Here is a 13537-nt window from a genome sequence, read left to right as displayed (position 1 = left end):
TAAGGTTCATCAAGTGTAGTTGTTGAATGAGTAAGTCTGAGAGGTTTGACTCCAATCTCAGCATAGTCAGCATCATCATGACAAGAGATGCCTACAATGAACCTCACTGTACCCACGGGACTTGATCCTGGGTATTCAGCATGACCAGTAAACACTTTAACCATTAGGCTACCCCTGCTGTAAGAAAACCAGTCAATGGTTACCTCAATCAGGGTTACCATGCTGAGATTTCCATTTTGAAAAAGATGAATAATATGAATGGCAGGTGGCTATGATATGTGACTTTATGAATTTGCTGCTAAGTCCCATTTTTAGACTAAAAACTGTTCATGTGATAATTGCTGTTTTTAGATATAATGTCAGACATGTATCCTGAAATGTTTTTAAAAAATGATTATATTACATTACGAACTAACGGGAGAAAAATAAGATATGGCGATTTTTAGGGAAGTAAGTTGACATCAAAACGTCTTTTTTATGACGTCAAAGCACAATTGCATCATAGCACCCATAAGATCCCTTTTCTCTTGGTGGGTCACATATGTTATGTTACTATTCGGGCTACTAAATAGCTCAGGTCAAGTTGGTGCATCCCTGCATGATAAGAGCATAACAAGACACTAATCAGTTGGGTGGTATATCTACTGTTGTGACTGCCGGATCTACATATTACTCACCTCCTTATGTGACAAGTATATGATAGTACAGCAGAACACGGAGAGAACAAACATGGATAGGAGCGAACAAACATGGATAGAGCGAACAAACGGATACAACATTCCGTTACAAAATCCCTGAATTATTTCCTACATATTATCATACATAATGTACATAAATATACTCTCTACAGCAAATTAACATACACACTGAACTGTTACTTGACCCCGAAACACCACTTATTAGTGACATGTTGAGTGAACTGTGAAATCTCACTTACTGTCAATTATTGTCACTGACATGGATATACTCTATATATCCATGCTATACAGCTGTGACTAAAACACTTACATTCTCTTCAGTGCACCCCCACTGCTCATTGATGACTTGGGAATGATTGGATCGTGATACCTGCAAAATAATGGAGTGTATGAGTGGGTGATTTTATGCCACCTTTAGTAATATTCCAGCAATATCATAGCAGTGAACATGTGTGGAAACAAACAGGGGCCTTCAGTGTAATGAGAAAATGGTTTAACCACTAGGCTGCCCCAATGACCCCTTCCCCCAGATAATACAAATCACAATCACACTATCTGAACTGTTCATACACAATTTAGTGACATATGCAGACCTTAATAACACTGTTAAGTTTCATTGTTTTTACGTGCATTTACTATTTTAAATATTACATTCATATAACACACTACAAGACATTTAAAACAAAAATGAAATAATTACAATCAAATATTATACTCAAGTGTGTAAACACAACAAATACGACATTTTTATCTTCCCTGTATTAGTACAACAACAATATTCACCACTGAATAAAAAGGTTACATAAAGTGGACAGTAATATTCATATCGTTGACAACGTGACTCACTCGGGGGGAAGAGTGTCAATGTCTTTGATCTCCCTTGTCTTGAGGAGCGTGAAGCCATCAATCACATAGAAGTGTTCCTTGCCGAACAGTAGCAGTCCCTCTGCCGTGTCCAGCCCCTGGATCCGCGCACACCGGAACATGTGGGTGATCTGCGGAGGAAGATAACGTTTACTTGTAACACTAGTTGCATACTTCCTGCTGCAGCTATGTCCTTGTGGACCCGTGAAGATCCGGGGTAGAATCGGTCTTCAGCAACCCATGCTTGCCGTAAAAGGCGACTATGCTTGTCGTGAGAGGCAACTAACAGGATCGGGTGGTTAGGCTTGCTGACTTGGTTGATGCATGTCATCAATCCCAATTGCGTGGATCGATGCTCATGATATTAATCACTGGATTGTCTGGTCCAGACTCGATTATTTACAGACCGCTTTCATATAGCTGGAATATTGCTGAGTGCGTCATTAAACAATAAACCAATCAATCAATCAATCAATTATGTCCTTGTAGTGACCATTTGTCACTACTCCCTAGATTCACATCAATGGAGGGAGGGTGACAGGTTTCATATGAATATGGACTACATGAAGACCAATTCATCTTTTAATATGGTTTAACAAATGTAAAACAGGAACATATTTACACTTGCAATACATTTTCGGTACAAAAAGAATAAGACATATCATCTTAAATACCCAATTCTTTTCCCAATTCGTGGAGAAACCGTAAAACTGTTGGTTAAAGAAGGGAGACAATTCTACATGCCTGAAAGTTCAAGGTGGGTCCACATTTAGAAATATTTGCACAAGAAGTTCTTACTCATCCTCCAATAGGTATGATTGATCATATCTAATTTGTCTCCTTAATACTGAGCACCGGGCATGGTAACAACAGTATCATCTGTTAACATCTTTTGTATGATGCGGCCATACAATTGATCTTTCTAATTTCTTCCTTAATACTGAGCACCAGGCATGGTAACAACAAGTACCATCTGTTAATATCTTTTGTATGATGCGACCATACAATTGATCTTTCAAATTTGTCCCCTTAATTCTGAGCACCAGGCATGGTAACAACAAGTACCATCTGTTAACATCTTTTGTATGATGCGACCATACAATTGATCTTATCTACTTTGACCCCTTAATACTGAGCGCCAGGCATGGTAACAACAAGTATCATCTTTTAACATCCATTGTATGATGCTCCAGAGGATCGATCAATCCACCTTCCAGTCTCCTACCCCATACCAAACCATGAGCCCATATTCACATCCTACAGCATGCCTTGTCCCCGGCACCCACCTTCTCCTTGTCTCCCAGCAGCCTGAGGATGGCCTGGTTGTCTCCCTTGTCCCCTGTGGACTGACCCTCCTGTTGACCCTCCCCTGTAGTGGTGTCTGACCGCTCCCCGTCCGTTGTGTCGGCCGTGTCGACGCTCTGGAGGTCATCCGGGTCCTCATCCTCAGTGCCGGACCGTTGACTGGTCGACCGAGGCAGAAGCTTCGGCATATTCATGATGTCAGCTGCAAGAACAAGGACACCAGCATTAATAGATCTGTCGGGACATTATTTAATGTTAGTTTGTTTGTTTGTGGTTTAATGCTGCACTCAGCAATATTACAGCTATATGACAACTGCCTGTAAAAATCAAATCTAGACCACACTATCCAGTGATTGATAGTATAAGCAACGAGCCACACCATCAGGGTACAATGACACACCATCAACCACGTCATCGAGCCTGACCAACTGATCCATTAGGTCACCTCTTATGACCAGCACAGGTTGCTGGGAAACAATTCTAACCCGGAATCGCAACAGAGAATCAATGTTAGTTCCAGAGTGCTGAAAACTGCTGTCCCAGGAGATTCATCTGGCAGCAACATGCAACACATGAACCTGTATGACACATTGTACAATACATTACGTCCTCACCTTCCAGTGACCTGTCCGCCCCATTCTCAGACTCGGCAGACAAAAGATCAGCATCGCCAGTGCGCTGGATGGGCAGAGATTCCATACCCAAGATTGTCTGAGGCCGATACTGCTCACAGAAATCCTTGCTATCAAAACTGATGGCTACTTTGTACCTCAGGGGCTGAAAATAAGACCATGGACATCAACAGTCATGACATAGATCATGTTATTTAATTGTTTACACAAGTTTTAGTGGGGGCACGCATGGCTCAGTCGTCTAAGGCGCCACGATTCGCTGTGCAGAGTTGCGTCCCTTGGGCATGCCAGAAACCTATGATTGTGGGTTCGAATCTCGGTTCACCCCGATTATGTTTCTAGGTTTGTCAGCACCATACCCGTGCCCGTGGGTTTCATCGAAGTAGTAAGCGTCTGAGACCTGCATCACTTCAGGCTTTCCTCCAACATTAAACTGACATGCCGCAATATAACTGGAATATTGTTAAAAGCGGCATTAAACCCAACTCACTCACTCACAAGTTTTAGCACATCAGACCTAGATCTAACTGTGTCAATCAGGGTCACAACGACAGACTTAAGTAGTTCCAGGGGACATAGTTTGTAAACGACGCTGGCTTAGTCGGCTTAACAGCTAAAATGATATTTGCTTACATATTACTTAGACAACACAACTGATATTTACAAATTCACACCAATTTGTTAAATCTCTTCTTTTTTCGATAATTTCATTGTCTTCATGCGGGTCAATTTGTAAAGCAACTATTGGGTCTAAAGACTTCAACACCTAATGCTGATACTTACACTGTCCTCCAGATCAGGCCTGTATGGATAATGCACATAAAACAACTCATTGCAGTGCATCTTCTTCCTCATTCGACAGGGACCTACAACACAAGCACATTGACACAACTACTTCCAGCCTCCATGATACACACATGTTATGCCAGGATCCCATAAACATGCCATCATTAAAAATGTATTTGTCAGAATAAAAATGGGTTTTTCAGATTAAAAACGATGTTTTATTGGTCTGTTTTCAGTCGTACAATTGGGTATCTCATACCTCTAGTCGCACGTTAAAAGGAAGCTAGAAGCTGGAATGTAAACAATAAACTTGTTTCCGTCCGGTTGCGCACGCACCTCCCGATGACATGCCACAAATCTCGAAGAATAAGCCATCAAGCAGGACTGGACTGGATTACTTCCCAGTGGGGATGGCTGGGTGGGAACGTACGACTGAAAACAGACCAATAAAACATCGTTTTTAATCTGAAAAACCCATGTTTTAGTCTGTTTTCAGTCGTACAATTGGGTAGAATTCGACGGAACACTGGAAGGAGGGTCTGGAAAGTAATCCGGAAGTGACCTCTTGCACGTCGAATGTACCAAGTTCCTCACCCCCGTAGTGACAATAGAACATTCGACCAGATGCACAGACGAGACAAATTGTTTATCACGAACGCACAACATGGTTAATGCTCATCAACACAAAACTAATTATCGATGCGACAGGACAACTGCACGCGTCAGTTGAACGGCGATCGAAGTGGTCGACGTATAGTTTAGTTACAGAGCAACTCGCAGTATACAAGGTAACTAAACAGCATCTTTAATGCTCTTCGACCCACAAGTAAGTATCGATGCGACAAGGCAACTGCACACGACAGTTGAATTGCAATCGAAGTGTGGACGGCATATAATTTAGTTTCAGAACGACTCGTCGTATCTAAGGTAACTAAAACTGCATGTTTAATGCTCTTCGACCCACAAGTAAGTATCGATGCGACAGAACAACTGCACACGTCAGTTGAGGTGCGATCGAAACGTGGTCGGCTTATAATGTAGTTACAGAACGACTCGTCGTAGGCAAGGTAACTAAAACAGCATGTTTAATGCTCTTCGACACACTACTAATTATCGATGCGACAGGACAACTGCACGCGTCAGTTGAACTGCGATCGAAGCGGTCGACGTATAGTTTAGTTACAGAGCAACTCGCAGTATACAAGGTAACTAAACAGCATGTTTAATGCTCTTCAACCCACAAGTAACTATCGAAGCGACAGGACAACTGCACACGACAGTTGAATAGCGATCGAAGTGTGGACGGTATATAAAGTGGTTCAGAACGACTCGTCGTATCCAAGGTAACGAAAAATAGCATGGTTAAGGCTCTTCGACACACAACAAATTATCGATGCGACATGACAACTGCACACGTCAGATGAATTGCGATCGAAGTGTGGTCGGCGCATAATTTAGTTACAGAGCAACTCGCAGTATACAAGGTAACTAAAACAGCATGTTTAATGCTCTTCGACCCACAAGTAACTACCGAAGCGACAGGACAACTGCACACGACAGTTGAATTGCGATCGAAGTGTGGACGGTATATAAAGTGGTTCAGAACGACTCGTCGTATCCAAGGTAACGAAAAATAGCATGGTTAATGCTCTTCGACAAACAACAAATTATCGATGCGACCTGACAACTGCACACGACAGATGAAATGCGATCGAAGTGTGGTCGGCGCATAATTTAGTTACAGAGCAACTCGCAGCATACAAGGTAACTAAAAAATACGAGCAGTACTTCTAGTCGGAGACAATGTCGAAGGCGACCTGATCGAGAGGCTCGTAAGTCTAACTAGACAGGTAGCGCAGAACGATATTGAGGTCCCAGGCCGGCAGGCGGAATTAATGTGACTCATCTTCAACCATGAAGGCACGTAGAATTTTCTGCAATTCCGGTATTTTAGTGAGCCTGTCGCCCGTAGGAGACGGCTCGTCTAGGTAGAAGGCGACCCTGATCGCCTGCCGACGGAGCCATTCTACGACCGTCTTCATGATCCGTGTGATGCCATGCCATAGATCGGGTAACGCGATCGAACAGGTGGTTTGCTGAAACTCTGCCCCGGCAGAGCAGAGGCAAGTTCTGGTCCATATCGTGAACCATGGCTCTGAAGACATTGGGAGGAGAAGACTGAAGAGACTGCGGCGTATCTCCAACCTTTAAGCCAGCACACGTCGGTTTGTCATCATCTTTTGATAACTCAGGCAGAAAAGTGAGATAGCCAAGCCATAGCCAGGCTGTCGTCACAATCCATCGTCGACGTCGATTGTGTAAAGCTGGGGCGATATGAAAGTGAGACGAGGGTCACGATCGGTCATTATCTCTACGACGCTGTCGTCACAATCCATCGTCGACATCGATTGTGTAGGCGTAGATGAAGGAACCGGTGTACAGGACGATTGTCCATGGACCTACGACGTAGACGAACCCTTCTCGGTCGACGCCGTCAAGGCGAGTACCGCCGCCGTCATCTGGCCTATCAAAGCCGGGTCGATATGAAAGTGAGACGAGGGTCACGATCGATCATTATCTCTACGACGCTGTCGTCACAATCCATCGTCGACGTCGATTGTGTAGGCGTAGATGAAGGAACCGGTGTACAGGACGATGGTCCATGGACCTCCGACGTAGACGAACCCTTCTCGGTCGACGCCGTCAAGGCGAGTACCGCCGCCGTCATCTGGCCTATCAAAGCCGGGTCGATATGAAAGTGAGACGAGGGTCACGATCGATCATTATCTCTACGACGCTGATCTCCCAAAAACTCCCTTCGAAGGCGTCGCACGTCCCCGTGGGGCGAGGGCTACGATCTCTAACTGTAGAAGTACTACGATCCCCATCGTAGTTATCGTCCAAATCGAACTCCCGACGAGGGCCTCGACCTGTCGTCCCGTGAACGGGAACGACTTCTAGAGAGGGATCTGTGTTCACTGTCGACCCGCACGACATTCCTATCGTCGTTGGTAGGACGAGAGACGGACCGACTGGGGACCGTAGTCCCCTCGTGGTCCTCGTCACCACCCGGTCCCGTCGTAACGGGGGTGGCTGAGTGACGCTCTCGATCAACCGATTGACGAAGATCAGTCGTGCGGGTAGTATCATCAGCAGGCGAACGGTCCCGTGTCTTGTCAAAAAACATAAGTTGACTGAGGCGGGTCTTTTTCAACTGATTTCTTGGGTGTGGCCGACGCGCCACCCCCAGGGCCAGATGTAGGGGGTGCAGAGTCCAAGGATCCACCCGATGACCTCCTCTGCCTGTAGCGCTGGTCAGTAGCCCGCTTCGCCAACGCACGAAGATACAAGTTAAAGTTGATAGAAGACAAATGCTCACATTCTTAACAACGTTTATTCCACGAACACGTTGAAAGCCCGTCCTTATTTATGCAGGAAGGACAATACTTGTGAGGATCTACTTTAGACAGTTGTCCTTGACACGAGGCACAAATGCCCGACATGTTGCCACGTGTATAATCAAGTGAAACACGTGTTGAACCCAAACAATGGATTACCAATGATTACATTCCAGGAGTCTACAGGTAAGACATAGTATTATTACTGTATTAGAACAACAACTGTAGACACAAGATACTGACTAGTAGAATACAAACTAGCAGTCTATCGCGAAAGTCCTTCTCGAGCGACCAGCTCAGAGGCGCGCTGAGAGATTTGTGGCATGTCATCGGGAGGTGCGTGCGCAACCGGACAGAAACAAGTTTATTGTTTACATTCCAGCTTCTAGCTTCCTTTTAACGTGCGACTAGAGGTATGAGATACCCAATTGTACGACTGAAAACAGACTAAAACATATCTTTTATACTTACATACTCTCACTTCTGAAAGGTAGTCAAAACTTTCTGAACAATATTCCCAGAACAGAAAAAACATCTCGTCCAAACGCACCCAGGCTGCGCAGGCGCACCAGAACCACAGGACCAAACCAGAAGACTTGTCACTATATACTTCTCCTACTTACGTCCGAAACATGTATGAGGTGGAAGAGGGGATGCTGGGTGGGCGCTTAAGCGTATGAGTCAGGATAAGCATAAATGATATCTTTATTAAAAACAATTACATATATTACCATATCCTGTCTTATATTTATTGCTTGAATCCCACGGAAGGTGATGGGTTCCACCGATTGTGTGATTCAGACTGTGATTAGTTCTTCTTCCAACCATGTGGGGTACCGCCTCCTTGGTGAAAGGAGAGGAGTATATCTCTAGGATTTTGTTGGTTTGTAAAATGCAGTAAGGAAAGATTTTCCCGCTTACTTTAAACGATTATAGTGTTGAGAGAAGGTCATAATCTTAAATACAATCGATGTCACTCATGCTCTGAATTACATAGTAAAACAGGGGACATGGACTCTGGGTCATTGGTTAAGGGAAAGTAACCTGACATCAGGAAGTCTGTGTGAACGTGGGTGAGTGTTGTGTAGGTTCATCTTCTCGTAGGTATTGTCAGTGGTTGTGCGACTACTAATGGTCCAAATTGATGAATTCCCCTGATATCCTCTGTAGCAATATCTCTTTGATAGTGATTTGCAAAGACAATGGTCCAATCTTTGGTAATTTGGTAAGTTTGATTCTGTTGTACATAGCGAGGACGGAGCTGCTAAGTATGTGTCCAGTGTTGAACCTTTAAGGTTTCTTGTGCTTCTCAGGTGGCATAAGAACTCTGCTACTTGTGGTGAAGAGAACTTAGCTGCTGATAAACCCTTAGATCTCGCAAACTGGTCAAACTCTTCCCTGTATCATCACATATATTCCTTGTTGATCTGCTCTTGGTTGAATATCCTCTGCTAGTGAGGCTGATTGCAAGATGCTCCATACATGAAGCTTGTAGAGTTCCATTCTTGGATGAACTTGCTTTTTTGAAGATGAAGAAGATTTGACCAGTTCGGGAGCTTTAGGGTTGGCTTCATTAGTATTGCGATAAGGTCTGGAAACCCAAGTTCTTGCTGGCCAATAAGACGTGACCACAGGCAGTAGAATGTTCTTCATGTGCATGATCTTCTGTAATATCAGAGGTATCAGTGTTGGTGGTGGGAACACATGAGCTTGAAGTCCCTCCCACAATATTGCCAGTGCATCATTGGCCCAAGTCTGCAGGTCGATACTGATGAGACAAAGACTGCAATCTGTCTGTTGAATCTGGTTGCAAATAGGTCCACCTAGTTGTTGACATGGAGATTGCATTTGTCTGCGGACAAACGCTCGGTCACATGTAGATCTAGTAAGTGCACTCCCCAACAGATGTCTAAGTATCGACGTTGCAGTCATGGAAAGTATTATAAAATGGAAGCTGCATCTGGTACATCAAGGCTGGATATAAAATTCTCCAGTCTGAATGATCCTACGAAGTAGGGTGATCGAGAGCATGCAGAAGTGCAGCAATGTTATCAGAGACTGTGCCTTGAAGGAATGTAGAGATCATTAGGGTCATGTGCCAAATCAGTGTCTATATTCACCAACTCCCGATCATCAAAAATCGAGGGATGACTTTCCTTCTGGCAGTGTCAGAAATTTGAAAACTGCCAGGTTGCCATCAGGACCCAAAGACTGTAGAAGCTGCAGGCCCTCATTCAGAAAATTGCAGATTATTGCGACAAGAAATTGACACAAAAGTTTACTGCAGGCCATAAGGACACATACAAATTTGAAACTACAGGCCTAACACAAGAACTACTAGTCCTGCACCATGACCGTGGAATATATTTATTTTATGAAAAAATAATAATCTAGAAATACATACAAATGCAAGTCTAGCCAGCTCAAGCTATCTCTATTCAGCATAGGGAATTTTTGGGGTTTTTTTAAGAGTCAAGAAGGATATTGTGTAAAATAAGATTTCAGAGACTAAATGTTAGTCTAAAGAACTACCTGCCACTGTGCCCATATTTCGAACACTCCCTTCGGAGTTGATTGTTGTCACCATGTCGACCTGCAGTCCTGGTGAAGAGGCAAGGAATTCAATTCCCTAGGTGCTAACATTCTTACAATCATTGTCAACGAAGGTTTACTGAAAGTTATTGACCCGGTTGCATTGATGTATGGCATCAGGCATTTGAATGTGCGGTTGCAGCATTAATTACAAATAATCATGCACACCAATCTGTAAAGTGCACTGCACAGCTTCTATTAGGTGTCTGATCTAATTCCAGCCTAATCGTGCTTGTTTACAGTCCGAGAATCTTGACACGTGACTTGTTAATCACCCTGAGCAGGAACACGGAATACAGCATTCCTGGCGGAAACAAGGTCTCGTAGAAGTTAATTCATGTGCTAATACAAGCCATGTTGACTACATGAGGTAGACATGGTCTGTACCAGAGTTTAAATATCAGAGAGAATGCTGATGATGGAGTCCGGTGTGATCTAGACTGTACAAACTTCTCCGAGCCAGAGGCTTCATGGAGGTGACAACCTGGCTCAGGGGTCGGTCGGGTGACCTGTTTTTTTTTCTGTTCAGGGAACACTATTCATGAAGTTTCCACTAGCTTTCAGAAATGAGATGAGATAAGAAATAAGTATGAGTTAGGATTAGGTAAACTTGCCATATTAAGAAGATTTTGTCTTCATTTTCCCCAAGGTATGAATACTATGCCATCAGTGTAACCACTCAATTATACCCATCACACATCAAACCCATATAACCAGACGTACCTTCCGTCATATCCAGCTGCCACTTGTCCAGTCTATTGCTGACCTCCGGCCCCCATATTCCCCGAACTCTCAGCAGCTCCCCCTCCATCTGGCTCCACTCCTCGATCAGGTACTTCTCCATGTGCTGCTGGCTCTGTTGTCAGGGGCAACACAGTTAGCACCAAACATACCATTACAATAAAACATACTTGTTACACATACCATGTCTTATCAAACATATTAATAATTCATTGAGACTTAATCCAAATTACAGAAATAAATTAGGAAAACTAAAAAAAACTTAAAAGGAGTGTAGTATGATTTTCTAAATACAAAAGGTACTATTAAAAGTAATGCTGTAACTTAAAATTAAAAGACTATGTGAATAAATTTGCGGTAGAATTGATGTAAACTCTTTTATGCTTACCTCAACAACAAAATTGAGGGATTGAGTTTTTTGGTTCATTAGTTTGTTGTTTAATGCCGCACTCAGCAATATCTCAGCTATACTGCGGTCTGTAAATAATCAAGTCTGGACCAGACAATCCAGTGATTGATATCATGAGCAACGATCCACTAAATTTGGATCGATGACATGCATCAACCAAGTCAGCGAGCCTGACCACCCGATCCCATTAGTCGCCTCTTACTACAAGTATAGTCGCCTTTTACGGCAAGTATGAGTTGCTGAAGACCTTTTCTACCCGGATCTTCACGGATCCATTGTGGAATTGAGAGAAGGACTAGACATAATGACATAAGGTCAGTGAATACTTTCTTCCTGAGTTAAGGATAAGACATGTTTGATCTCACCAGAATGGCACAAAGTATTACCTGCAGATACTGCTTGTGTTGAAACTCCACCACGTCTTTGACTAGAGTTACATGGGTACTGGTCCACATGTAGAAATCCTGCAACAACCAGAGAGACCATGTGTAAATGGGGGGATGGATCCAGGCTTTACCAAGAGCCAATAAATTGCAGTGTTGGCAAAATGAACATGTACATTGATGTCAGTACTTACATGAATGTGTACATTGGATGCTGGGGATGACTTGAGGGGCAGCTCTCTCTTTGTGCGGCGCGATGCTAGACGAAGGACGCCACTCCCTACTCTTTGTAGTTTCTGTTAACAAACAATTCCTAGACTGAAACATGTTTCTTTATCTATGCTCCCCTGTACTCCCTCCATGTGGATGTAATAGTGGACTCAGGAATAATTATATATAATAACTATCTGTATTAGCATCTAACACTGGCACAGCCTAGTAGGCCCGAAGGCACAAGAATGTGTTTTTACTCCCCCCTTGTTTTTTTAATACATTAGTTTCTAATATAAGTTGTTACTGTAAATGTGTTTACAAATCTGAAAAACAATAATAGCAAACAATAGCCCAGAAAGATAATGGTTTAATGAAGAAATTTCATTAGCTGTAGAATTTTGGCGGGAAACAAATGCTACTTGTTTGAGACTTAATCCAAATTGATACCATGAAAACACATCAAATTAAGAAATCATAACTAAAAAATATGAAAAGGAAATAGTTGAGCATGTAGTCATTGCACATGTATAGTTTCATGCAAAAATATTCATTGGTTTGAGAGTTATGGCTCTGATATGAAGCCTAGCGTTGTTTGAGTTTAACTCCAAATTGTTTCCATGAAAACATGACAAAATAAACTTTAAAACAATTTTCAAAATATCAAAAGGCACCAGTGAAGATGATAAGCAATGCACATCCTAAATTTTGTTGAAATATATTGAATGGCTTTCACGTTACGGCCCAGAAATGAAACTTACCCTCGTTTGAGACAAAGTCAAAATTGTTTCCATGGAAACATACAAAAATATACACATTTTTGACAAATTTAAAGTACCAATAGGCACCAGTTAAGCTGAAGAGCAATGCACGTGGCAAGTTTCGTTGAAAGACTTTGATGAACGGCTTTCAAAGTTTCGTTGAAAGACTTTGATGAACGGCTTTCAAGTTATGGCTCTGAATAAGATGGGAACGCCGATACCAACACCAACAGGCACCGAGCCAAACACAACATGTCTCCTCCCTTTGGGAAGGGGGAAAGACATAATTACGCAAACAAGATCAGACAAAAAGATATGCACCTGTTAAAAAGAAAGCTAAAGTGACAACTAACAAGCTACAAACTCTCAGATGCCTTAACAAAATAATAGTGTTCTACTGCATTCAAGAACAGATGAAGAATAAGTATCTTGAATACATAACAGGGTGCACATTATTCACAAACTTGAGATGAGTGTTACTAATTAAACAAATAAAACATAGCATCACTCAACACCTAGTGGGTGCTAATTGTTTGTCATCACAACAGCAATTTTGTAGTCACGGGAGCATACTATTTCAACAAACAAATAGTTGCTTTGTTTGGATAGTAACTCCCGAGGAAAGAAAACATGTTGTGATGACAAACAATTATCACCCACTAGGTGATAAATGTTGCCACGCATTAATTCCTGTCAAAACACCACCTACAATAAACACAAAAGGAAGGAATTTATGGATGTCAACTTCTTTATTATGT

General features: G+C 42.7%; 1 protein-coding gene across 2 annotated transcripts in view; it reads right to left on the bottom strand.

Moving 5' to 3' along the window:
* The window catches only part of LOC124149334 (WD repeat and FYVE domain-containing protein 3-like), a 93204-nt gene that overhangs the window by 17699 nt on the left and 61968 nt on the right, over positions 1–13537 (bottom strand). For both annotated transcript variants that reach the window (XM_048392485.1, XM_046520849.2), the window contains exons 44-51: positions 12003–12104; positions 11812–11889; positions 10999–11131; positions 4283–4365; positions 3482–3644; positions 2849–3069; positions 1545–1693; positions 1009–1068 (exon numbers count right to left, since the gene is read on the bottom strand). In XM_048392485.1, coding sequence (XP_048248442.1) covers positions 1009–1068; positions 1545–1693; positions 2849–3069; positions 3482–3644; positions 4283–4365; positions 10999–11131; positions 11812–11889; positions 12003–12104 — 989 coding nt within the window. The remainder of the gene's footprint in view (positions 1–1008; positions 1069–1544; positions 1694–2848; positions 3070–3481; positions 3645–4282; positions 4366–10998; positions 11132–11811; positions 11890–12002; positions 12105–13537) is intronic.

This window comes from Haliotis rufescens, unplaced genomic scaffold (genome assembly GCF_023055435.1).
Source record: "Haliotis rufescens isolate VD_foot unplaced genomic scaffold, xgHalRufe1.0.p SCAF_11, whole genome shotgun sequence".
Taxonomy (NCBI): Eukaryota; Metazoa; Mollusca; class Gastropoda; order Lepetellida; family Haliotidae; genus Haliotis; species Haliotis rufescens.
Note: the sequence above shows the minus strand (reverse complement) of the source record. Positions and strands in the feature narration are given on the sequence as shown.